The following is a 12,412-nucleotide window of genomic DNA, read 5'->3' as shown; positions in this document are numbered from 1 at the left end:
GACCTGTCATGATTTTGAGCTCTCTAATACTACAAACTGAAAATCCTATGTGAGACATACGAGTATTAACGATGCCAAATGTTAATGGATTTTGGCATTAATGCATACAAAGTTACAATGTTTATCGTAACTGGGAAATAACAGTTTTAAACCTATGATAACTTGGCTGTGTCTGAGTGGACTTCAATGAAACCTAAAAAGCTGTGTCTCTAACTTGAGTGTAATTCTGTCAGTAAACTTCAGGATTCTATTGCAGATCACGTTGATAGTGAAAGCTCTTCAAACAAATTTTTGGGGATTGTTTTTGTGATACGAAATACTGTCACGTATGGACAATTATGTTCCTCCTTCTAAGACATCTAGTAAGCACAAAGAAGTGGGGTTTTGTAATTAAAATTGATAGAGCTGTGAATAAACGTGGTAAGAATATGGTCTTTTATCATATTTTATGTAGTTAATTAAACAGGTAAAATGTATGCAGGAGTCTTTTCAAAATTACGTTAATTGGCTTAATGTCTTCACTGCTTTATAGGGAATCAAACATTATCAGCATATGGAATAACGGGAAGGGTATACCAGTTGTGGAACACAAAGTAGAAAAAGTATACGTACCTGCTTTAATCTTTGGGCAGCTGCTAACATCCAGCAACTATGATGATGATGAGAAAAAAGTTACAGGCAAGACTAACATGCTTTGTTTTATTCAGTTAAGCCATTGTTTGCTTTTCAGTGTGCTTTCTTTTCTTTCTTTTTCTATTCTGTTTCATAACAGATGATTACGTATTCACCATTACTATAGCTCTTTGCTACAGTAAAATGACTTAAAGAAAGAAAAATCTTTTTCTTTTAATACCAGTGTTTACAGAGACCTTTGCATTTACATCTTTTATGTCAGTAACAAACAACATTTTCATATTTTAATTATAATGTATGCAAGCATTTAAACATTTATGCTCTTGAAGTGAACGGGAAAATTAAATTTAATAAATTAGGATGTGATTTATTATCCTAAATGTAAAGTAAACCTAATTTAGATCATGAATGAAAATTAGTTCTGTTCTGTCCTATACCACATATTTTGCCCATATTATGAGGTCTGGTTGCAGAGTGATTTGGATCTGATCATGACCTAATTTTCATCTGGATCAGGGTGTTGGGGTCACTTGCCTTTCAGCAAGCAACTGGTAGATCAACATAAGGGTAGCAGTGGGAGCATCCTGGCTTTGGAGGGAGGAGCAAACTGCTTATTTTGAGGCAGAAGCAGTTGCACCAGATTGGAGGTAGTGTGAAACTCCATCTTTGGCATCCTTTGATAGCTGTTGACGTGTGGCCCAACTTCTGTCTTACATAGGAACGTTTTACTTTATTGGCATATTCTCTGTATATCATAAATATGGTTCTGCTGTAAAAAACTTGTTTTTTTCAGGTGGGCGCAATGGCTATGGTGCAAAACTTTGTAACATATTTAGTACAAAGTTTACAGTTGAAACTGCTTGCAAGGAATACAAGCACAGCTTTAAGCAGGTATGGAAATGATCTCAACTTTTCCTTTGCTGTAATTATAAATTTAAAATTTAACACTTTTTCTATATTTTATGAATCTTTCATGAAATGAATCATTTAACATTCAAGTGGATGTGTAGAGTTTACAGGCTAGTTAGTTCAGTCAGTAAAATTGGTACTTCTGTGTATTAGAATTTTTTTTTGTTAAGTAATATTTTTCTTGGGAGCATTAGGTGACTAAGAATAAAAAATTTCCTCTGTTAAAAACAAAGTATATTCAGTTGGAAAAGAATATATTTCATCGAAACATTTTGTAATTGCTGTTATATAATTTGTCAAAAAATCATTCTGCTTAGATGTGCAAACACGGAAACAATTATCTAGACAATTTTGTATAGTGTTAAGAAAAATATTTTTCAGTGTTTGACATGAATTTCATTAGCCGAACTGGACTTCAGGGCAAAACCCCCTCCTTCCCAGTGGGAACCCATTGCTCACTGTTATCCTTGTTAGCGCACAGACCAAGGATTGAATGCGACCTGTTCTACTGTGTATAGCTTTGAGACAGCCACCTTTCTAAAAGTTTGAAGAACTTTGGTAGAGTGTTAGATACCAGAGTTCCTTGGCTTTGGAGTCTTTCCCACTTAATGGCTTCCTTCTCTTTTTTTATGGACAAGTAATTAAGTTCTGCTTATGCTGTCTTGTCGCTACATAAACAATACATTTCAATGGTTTTAGCTGTCTGTTTAAAAATGTGGTATTTTCTGCTGACTGCCAGAAGGTAAATTGATATTGATTTGAGTGTACATTTTGAAAATGACACACTTTACAACTTAAACACAAAGTGCTACGTTTTCCAGTATTTTCAAAAATGGTGAAAACGAAATATGACTGAAATTTGACACATGCTGTGAGTAGGTGTTCTGCTTGTGCCTGTGTTCTTAAACAGGGAACAGTACTAAGACTCCTGAGTTCCTGAGTCAAGTCTGAGCAAGTTGGTTTGTCAAGAAGCGTGCTTTGGTACACTGCACAGCCACAAAGATGCTATTTGAGAGACTACTGGGTCTCTGCACAGAGACTAATAAGCCTCTCTATAGAAGTGTGTAGAAGACTGAAAGTGTTAAACTGATGGGCAATAAGGATGTTTTAGCAAGCTCACTTGTATCTAATTTAGTTGGTTCTGTGGTGGGCTCTATTTGCATTACAGTCGTGTCTGTCAGTGTAACCATACCTGCGTATTTATGGAAACCGCAAATCTGCTGTCACCGATGCTCGTGCAAGTCTTGGTAAAGCAATTAATTTTACCTGTGGAGTTTTACCAGAGGAAACTTCTAAAAAGAAATCTGTGAGCTTTTTGTTGTGTAGGTGTGGCAATCCTAGCATAGCTGGAAAATGGAACAGAGGAGGAGGATAACATATTGTAAACTAACATCTAAAATCTTTTGTTTCCAAAGACTTGGATGAACAATATGATGAAGACCTCTGAACCCAAGATTAAGCATTTTGATGGTGATGACTACACATGCATTACATTCCAGCCAGATCTATCTAAATTTAAAATGGAAAAACTTGATAAGGATATTGTGGCCCTCATGACAAGAAGAGCGTATGATTTGGCTGGGTCATGCAAAGGAGTCAAAGTCATGTTTAACGGGAAGAAATTACCTGTAAGAGCCTCATTTAAAATATTTTAAATGTACTGAGTATTTGATGCAAAGAATAGTAATTGTTACCTGTATTACTCATAGGTAAATGGATTTCGCAGTTACGTAGATCTTTACGTAAAAGACAAGCTGGATGAAACTGGAGTTGCGCTCAAAGTTATTCATGAAGTTGTGAATGAACGATGGGATGTGTGCCTCACTTTAAGTGAAAAAGGGTTTCAGCAAATCAGCTTTGTAAATAGTATAGCTACCACAAAGGTGAGTAGTTATATTAAATTATAAAAAATGTAAATGATAAAAGTGTGTGCTAAGGTTATGCCCCGTCAGATATTTGACAAAAAAATAAATCTGAGTTGTTAAAAATAAATAGGTGAAATAATCCTTTGCATGAGAGGATCAGGAAGAGCAATTGGATGCAATCAAAGTATATTCATAGCAGTATTTCTGAATATGCACTAGTTTTTAAAACACTAGTAATCATTATCAGTAATACTGATGTCTTATGTGATATACATGGTATCGGTTAAATATAAAATGAACTATTTTGCTCCTTCCTTTTTAACACATTGTAATAAAATAATTCTGAAATTAACGTAAAAATCTGTACAAACCCCTTTAAAGCAATTAGTAGCAAGTTTTGGAGGGCAAAAATGGCTTTTGATGTTCTTGAAAAATGGCTTTCTGTTTATTGCTTTATGATGTATAAAACTGGCCTGAAATGTTGTGATTAATTTTGTTTTATTTGTGTTTCTGTATAAGGGGACCTAGGTGTTCTCTGTACTTGCTAATGCAACTATAGTAGCAGTGAAATGGTATCATAGCAAATCTTTAGTTACCATAAAGCAGCAATATGCTGGGCCTACTAAAGAACAATCTTCGTGCTTCTCAGATTGCTGGGGTGATCAGGCACCAAGGCAATCGCATGAAATCAACTAGGGTACCTCTCATTTATGCCCGTTTGGCATGGTCCAGGTTTAGGGATCTGGGATCCACCATGGTGAAAGAAAGTTTTTGTCGTTTCTGCTCTTCACAAATTGCACTGGATGAGGGATCTAACAGTCAAGCAATTCTAGTCATCGGTGAGGCTATTTTTAGTCAGTCTTAACCATGAGCTTCCCAAACAATGAGGAAGATAAGAATTTGTAATCAGGCACTTCAAAAACCCTCCTTGCTCAGATCTCTGAGAAGAGTCAAACAGGAAGATTCTAATGGTAGCACAAGTGGTTCATAAGCACCAGTGTTAGACTAAGTGGAGTCCCTAGTCTAGGCAGGTGCCCAGAAGTATCAGTGTTAACCTCTGTTGTAGGTGATGTGTAGCTGGTGTTTTGGTGGTGTATAGTTTTTACTACATAATTTCTTCCAGTGTAGCTGAACCAGTGTTCAGTGGTAAAGGGGGGTACTTTATTTCATTGTAGACGATCTACTTTCTAAGTGTGCATTTTAATTAAATGCTTATCTGATACTTGTCAAAACTAGGGATAACACATGTATCTGGTAGTTGGAAGGTTAACACTTGGTTTTAATTCAGGCCTCTTTATGCAACATAAAGAAGAAAAATAGCACGAACTTAAAAATGTGTACAAGACCTTTATGAAGAAGCTGACAATGTAGAGAAACTTAATAACGTTTGATGTAAGGTTAAGAAACGTATTTGAAAAACTTGGGAATTTATTGACTCCTAAGTTAAATATATTGCATACACTTTCTCAAAAGATTTTGGATTTGACTGTTTTGGATCAATTTTCACCCGTCATGCAGTTACACATACATTGTTATCATGTATTCTTTTAAGAAAATTCATAGAAAAAGTACTGTGTATTCTTCAAAGGTAAGTGTTGTAATTTCTAGTTTTTCCCACTCTCCCGATCCATGCCTTATGTGTGTGACTGGATGTGGAATGTTCGGGGCCGGTGAACCACCTCACCAGCAATTGATGTGCAACTACCCACTGATGAGACATAATGGCTAGTAACTAACTGCGTCAACTGCCTGTCCCCTTATCTGCTAACAGGTGAGGAGCTCATTTCAGCTGTTTTTTGGTTATTTATCGCTGTTTGCTGAAAGCTTTTCATTTCTGTTTCTGGATAAATTTCACCCAGTTGTAACTTCCCTTCCACCTTTTTTAAACGTGCAAGTTTTTTTTAGGTTGGCGGGGTTGTGGTTTTTTTTGAGGGGTGTGTAGAAGGTCAGGCAGTATGTTGAGGCACACCTCCCTTGTTTTGTTCTAGTAAATTTGTTACCTTGGTCAGGTCCCCATTTATTCACAATTTTGTCATGTTAGATCACCACGGAATTTGACTTTAAGCTCTGAGGCAGCATTTGAAAGAATGTTTGTAGCTATTATGGTTGTGCAGATAACGTTTAGTGAGACTTGTATATAAACTAATTAAACATGGTGTTCTCAAGTTCTGAATTTCAAGTAGTAGCTGTAGTAGAAATTCTAGTGGAAACTTCAGTTATTAACATAGCAATCTAGTGATATTTTTAATGTGGCAGCACTGCTAACTCTCGTACTACTAATCATTTTAGCAGAAATGCTCAGCTAATAGAGATGCAGTGTCAGATGGTAGACTTGTGTGGAGGGAGCATCCCAACCTTTTAAAATTTGCTGGAGTTGAGCAAGAAATTCAGGACCATTCCAGAGCTTGATATTTTCAGATTTATTCTAATAAAATAAATATGATAGAAAACAAATACAAAAGTAAATAAGATTTTATTTATATAGCTAATTAAATGAAAACTTCAAATTTATAATTAGCTTCTGATTTGTTTGCCATATGAACCATTTATCCATAGAATAGTCCATAGAACTTAAACATGGCTTACCTCAGAATTAATTGAGGCTGTTGGCTATTGATGAAGATATGAATAGAATGTATGTAGGAGCCGGTCTAAGCTTCATTTTTAAAGATTTTAGTTGCTACCATTTCATTAGATGTCTTTGCATCCTGAAGTTTGGAAGACTGGGATTCAGTCATAATGGTTACCTTCTGGGAAAAGAAGGTTATTATGCAGTTTTAGTGCTCTTTCTCATAACAGAGGAGTTGTAATAGTCATTGACAGCCCTCTAGATTCAGCGGGTATTTTTCTTTTCTGTCTCGTATTAAAGTGTACTGACAGTTGGGGCAGTTATAGGCTGTTATGCTTCTATAGTGGGTAAATGTGCCACCTACTGGTGAGATGGTTGAAAGGTTCCCAACTTTGAGCTCTGAACATCCCTCACTCATTGCTACACACTAAGAATGGACACAGGAATGGGGAATTCTTATAGTAACTGATATCTTCTAAGAAGAAGAATTGCTGGTAAGTAGCTATTTTTTGATATGTCCGATGTTACTTTTGGCAAAATGTTTGAAGTGCTAAAATTGTAAAAAAAAAAAAAAAACCCTCAAAAAACCCCTCTAAAGTTGTAAATACAAATATATACTGAGATACTCCTGTAAGCATAAGTTTTCAGTAATGTGATGAGTAAAAATAATACATTTTAAAACTGCCATTCAAATGTGCAGTGTTTTTGAAACATGTAATTTGGTATTTTTCTGTGGTAGCTTTTCTTTGCAGTTTGGAAATGGATTTCTTTTTCTTTAAAGTGCCAGGATATCGATGCATCAAGTTTCACTTGAATTCTCCCTGTGCTGAATCTCTGTCATCCATATGTGAATAAAACTCTTGTGTTTTGATTTTGGTGGCTTTTGGTTTTGAGGTGGTTTTTATTTGTTTCTTTGTTTTTAAGAAGAAATGCCATGAAAAAATACTTGTGTGTATGGTGCTTCTAAAACACACTAGTGGTTTATGTTACTGTTTAGTAGATGACTCTCGAGACTGACAGAAACTATAGATGGTTTCTTTGAAGTGCAAGTACTCGTTTGGTTATGACTATTAATATTTACCATCTTAAGCCATTTTTTTTACTTCTTCTCTCTCTTTTTATTTTCATCTCTACTTTCTACATGAATTTGAGAACACAGCTACTATCTCCCATCAATTCAACCACTTTACATTTTTTCAGATGCATACTCTGCCTTAAAATGTAGATATCCTAACTTCTGGGTTTTGCTTGTTAGTTGTTTGTTCTTTCTTTCCATCTGTCTTTTTGGCTGCTGGTGTTTTGTTTTGTTTTCCGTTTCTTATTTCCTATCTATCCTGTAGTTCCACATGCCCATCAAAAGCTTTTTTTTTTTTCCCCTCAGCGCTGTTTTTTAAAACAACTTTAAAAAAGGAGGGGATTTTTGTTTGTTAACTCATGATTAATGTCTCTATAGACGTATTTTCTTCATTTTGTCCGTCCTAATGCAAATTTTTCTGAACAGGAACCATTATTTAGTCCTATTTTTGTAAGGCATTAATTGATACTAGGCAAAGGTGATTTTCTGTGTAAAATATTGAGTGTTGAGTTAAGTATGTTTTAACTGTATAGGATATGTCTACGTCACTCCGTTCTTTGGTAAAAGGTGATAGATTTTAATCAAATAATAACCAAATTTCTGTAACAGTCACTAGAATTTAACACTTTTTTATTATTTTTACCTTTTTGTCTATAATTTTAAAGGCATTTCAATTAACAAAAACTGTAAACAGCTTTCAGATATCCAGGTCTTTAGGACCATTCATATTTTAGACATCTTTCCAAAAAAAGCCTGCTATTTTACCTGTAAGCGAAATTGTGTCACCTTGGACTGGTAGATATTTGAACATATTTATCATCATTAGTTTAGACAATTCCATAGAATTAAAGACTACAGAGTATATACCTCCAAATACTAGTTGTTCTTCCTAATCTGGAATGTTCTACCTATGATAAAAGTTTGTGCTGTTTTGATTCTGATGACTGAATTATTATTATTTTGAGTCGGTGCTTCTGATTCAGATTACTTCTGCATTGTAGAATATACTCCATAATTGTTAGGTTTCTTTTGGACATGTAAATCAGTAGTCATTGTTAGGATGTAACAGACCTATAATAGACCTTTTTTTTTTTTTTTTTTTTTTTTTTTTTTTTCCCAGAAAGCTTATGTGGAATGCTTCTATGTTCCAAGCAATTTAATCTCAAAATTACTTGGCTTCTAGCACTATGTTTTGGGGTTAGTTTTTTTTGTAGCTGGTTTAAAGTCTGAAGAGAATTGTAGCTAGAAAAAGTGATAGAAGCTTTGGGGCACCTTTTGAAGGTGTTAAAATGCTTAGTGCTTCCCTGTTTAGACTGAATTTCATCAATAGTAAACTCACTATTTAAACATTGAAAATAATCTCTGTTTTCATCACCCTGCCATATTGCAAAGTGTAAGCTATATTTGGCTTCAAAAAGGTGACTTTTCTGACTTACTACTACCGAAGTTTAAATACATAAGTATTTCTTCCTGAGGATCTGTTGTGCTAGAGATTGTAGTTGGGAGGTGAATACGTTGCCTCTGCCAAAAGTTTTCTTGCACTAGTGGCTTCACTTGAAATGTCTAGTGGGAAAAGCCTTAACCAAGGCTAACCAGTACTGAGAGTCCCTTTTTTTTTCTAGGGTAAAGAGAACACTTGTGATAGGCACTGTGAATGTTTCAACTGTCACGGTGCAACAGAGGAAGAAAATACAATATATTCTTTCCCTTTCCCTTTTTTTTTTTTTTTTTTTTTTTTTTGCACCCTAATGATGCAAGAAATTGCTTACAAGCCTTTTTTTTTTTTTTTTTTTTCTTCTGCATTTGTGTAGAGACTGTGAGGGAGTCCAGCTGTAGAGACTGTAAGGGAGTCCAGCTGACTGCTCTTGTTTGCTACAAGGGAGGCGGGAACATAATTAGCTACAAGTTACTGTTCTGCAGCCTCCTATGGGGTTGGTTTGACAGTTGATGGTTAACTGCCTGCTCTATATGTATCTCTTGTTGCTACATGGGGCATGAATTTGGAGCAAGTTTAGCCTCCGAGTTTTTAAGGAGAACTGCTCATCTTGTTAAGGTTGTCTTGCCCTCTTCTTTTAGTTTTCTGGATCTTGTGGTTGGCTATTTGCAGTTTGCTCTCCATTTGCCCTCACATAAGCCCCAGGCTAGCAAAGAATGCTAATAGCATTTATTCAGAGAGTTCTGTAAATACAGCTAAGAAAAGGTGAGATGACTTTTGGGAAGGGGTAGGCATAGATGCTGTATATTTGAGGGTGAGCTCTTGAACATTATTTTTTTTTTTTTATGAGCCAGATGGGGAAAGTTAAATTTGCTGAATGAATGTGTGATGGTTTTAGTCCAAGGTTATTTACATGCCTGTTAAAAAGATACCTCTGGGCAGCCGTGTGGTGTTGCAGGTACCATTTTAGTGCTACAGAGTAATCTTCCGATCTGCCATATTCTTAAGGTTTTGTATCCTGTCACAAGCTGTAAGCAGCTACATTTGAAGTCCACTACTGTACAGTGAATGAAAGGTCTCCTGCTTCTTCTGTTCCATGCAACATCCATCATCCTCACTTGTATGAAAACTAAATGACATGAATGAGAAACTTTAGAACAAATTTTCCTTTGTTATGCTGTGATTTAATGTGCATGGATTTCCACATTTAAGTATGACTACAGGAACTTTGTTAATATGGCTAAAAGCTATGAGGAAATTCAATGGATTTGTTCTTTTTTTCTTTCTTTCTTTCTTTCTTTCTTTCTTTTCCCTCATTAAGGGTGGTAGGCATGTTGATTACGTGGTGGATCAGGTTGTGGGAAAACTGATAGAAGTGGTGAAAAAGAAGAACAAAGCTGGAGTTTCAGTGAAACCATTTCAGGCAAGTAACTTTATACAAAAATAGTGAAAAAATGAATGTGGTAATTTTGTTGAGTAAATTGATTTCTATGTTTTCAACAGGTGAAGAATCATATATGGGTTTTTGTTAATTGCTTGATTGAAAACCCATCTTTTGATTCCCAGACAAAGGAAAACATGACATTGCAGCCTAAAAGTTTTGGGTCCAAGTGTCAGCTATCTGAGAAATTTTTTAAAGCAGTAAGTAAAATTTTTTTTTTTTTCTTCTGTGAAGCAGAAATTGACATGCTGGGTCAAGTGTACGTATGTTACATAGCAGAAGATTAATTAGTGCTTTATGGTACTCTGGTGACATTAGCGTACTATGAAAATGGGATGGAGGAACTTCTGTTCGTTCTGTGGCCTTAATAATGGAAGCAATGACTGTGTTTTGACTGTTGCGCTGGATGAAAAAGCTAGCTTCACCTGATCAGCTCCTTTGTTGGATATTCTGGTATTTACATCGGCGAAATGAATTTGACTCTTAAAACCTAAATATAGGCGTTGACTAATTTCTTTGTTAAAATATTTTTTTGAAGTTAAGAATATTGTCTACCTTATTCTTTCATATCAGTCTTTTTCACTAAATTGAAAAGAGAGGGAAGGAACATGTCACATTTACTTATTCTTCCAGTAATCAAGGAAAATGCCAAATTGTGGCTGCAGTATTCAAAGTGATCATTCATTGTTCTCAGGCAACAAGTTTAGAAATTCTGGCTGTAGATGGGCTAAGAATTGCTACTCTAAATGAATGTATTAGTAGAAATACATGGTAGAGGTTTTTTCTCTACTACATTTTTATACAAGGAAAGAAAAGTAGAATTCTGTTAGTCAGAACTCATTATACTAAGTCCTATTTAGTGCCAGTAGCATAAATGTAAGTCCAGTAATAAGGAGAATGGTGCCACTGCTAATGCTCTTGGCATCAAAACTTAACTTATTGTATAGTGGTTTATTCTTCTAATTCTATGTTACTGGTGACATTCTTACAGAACTTGCAGGGAAAAATAACACAAGACAATCTTGTATTAGTTCTTCAGATTTTGTTATAGATCTTGTATTTCTGTCAGTAGGTTTGATTTACAGTGTTTCTGATGTTCCCAGAAGTGAACACTGATCTCCAGCGGTGTTAAATGTGCAGCTGAATCTCTAGCCAATAAGTGCTGTATTATGGGGTATAATGAGAAGCCAAAACTTACAGTATTTTGTTCCACCTGTATTTTCTTTTGATGTGAAACCAAACCTAAAGCAGTTTTGGTTTAGAAAATATGCTATATGCTATTTATGCTGCAGATTTGTTTCTTAAAATGTTACCAGTTTCTCAAGTGGTTGATATAGAGCTTTATTCTTAAATGCTTTTGATTATCTTTCAGCTGTTTTCAGTAATTTCTAAAGAAACTTTAAATGGTCATTAAATATCCCATAAGGTTACTTTTTACTGCGAAAGTCCGGGAAGCAGGTGCTTAGTACCTAAAATGTCTCAGCTCATCAACCACACAACATAAGACAACCTGTTAGTAGGTCTCAGTCTTCTTTTCCTCCTCCCACCAATTATACAAGGGGTGGAAAAGAAGCTGTGTGAGTGTTGTCCTTCGGTTTTACGTGCATAAAATGTTAGTAAGGTATGTGTTAATTCCTTGACCTTTTACATGGTGCAGTTTTTAAAATATAGAGGGCTTTGAGAAGTGAAGTGACTTAAAATTGAGAGATAACAATCTGCTGTGTGAAGCTTTACTTTTTTCATCCATAATTCTGATCTGTTGCTTATAGGCCTCTAACTGCGGTATCATAGAGAGTATTTTGAATTGGGTCAAATTTAAGGCACAAACTCAGCTGAACAAAAAATGTTCATCAGTGAAACACAGTAAAATCAAGGGCATTCCGAAACTGGATGATGCTAATGATGCTGGTAAGAGCACTTATTTGTAATGTTTTGAATGTTTCATATATTTTTCACAGGGATCATAATTTTAAATCTGACTTTATTTCTTATCCTTGTGTATAGTTTTAAATAAAAATATTTCTAGTTTTCTAAACTTTCTAGAGCTAGAATTAAAGCATGATGGTGAGTTTGATGTTAGGAACACAACCCTCTCTACGGTAGAGAGTTAATAATGCTGAACAAAAGCAGCAGTCTAGTTCCATATTGAAAGACAGTGTACTTTCTAATTGTGGTCTCCAGCTAAATAGTGTTACCAGTATTCTATTTTGGAGGTGACTAGTTGTCTTGACCTTTCTAATATAAAAAGATCAGAATCTATATGGGGTCACCAGCTATAGGAAGTAGATCCCATAGCGTACAGACCTGGGGGAATGGTTCATCAGACTTTAAATGCCATTAGATTCCTGTCTGGGGATATGGGGCAAAACTGGCAATCGTTGTGGCAATAGCAATGGGAGGAGAGTTGTCCTTGAATTATTTGAGGGGCGCATGTGACTAATGAGCTTGAAATGTTGCCAGTCTGTGTTAATGTTAGTTGATTTTT

General features: G+C 35.4%; 1 protein-coding gene across 1 annotated transcript in view; it reads left to right on the top strand.

Annotated features, from left to right (window-relative positions):
* Positions 1 to 12,412, top strand: part of TOP2B (DNA topoisomerase II beta) — a 70,118-nt gene that overhangs the window by 18,929 nt on the left and 38,777 nt on the right. The window contains exons 5-11 of the mRNA XM_086468526.1: positions 533 to 678; positions 1,427 to 1,524; positions 2,958 to 3,170; positions 3,252 to 3,425; positions 9,808 to 9,909; positions 9,990 to 10,127; positions 11,697 to 11,835. Of these exons, the coding sequence (XP_086324652.1) occupies positions 533 to 678; positions 1,427 to 1,524; positions 2,958 to 3,170; positions 3,252 to 3,425; positions 9,808 to 9,909; positions 9,990 to 10,127; positions 11,697 to 11,835 (1,010 nt within the window). The remainder of the gene's footprint in view (positions 1 to 532; positions 679 to 1,426; positions 1,525 to 2,957; positions 3,171 to 3,251; positions 3,426 to 9,807; positions 9,910 to 9,989; positions 10,128 to 11,696; positions 11,836 to 12,412) is intronic.

Source organism: Leptosomus discolor, chromosome 7 (genome assembly GCF_034619465.1).
Source record: "Leptosomus discolor isolate bLepDis1 chromosome 7, bLepDis1.hap2, whole genome shotgun sequence".
Classification (NCBI taxonomy): Eukaryota; Metazoa; Chordata; class Aves; order Leptosomiformes; family Leptosomidae; genus Leptosomus; species Leptosomus discolor.
The sequence above is the reverse complement of the archived record's forward strand: the minus strand, read 5'-3'. Positions and strand labels throughout refer to the sequence as shown.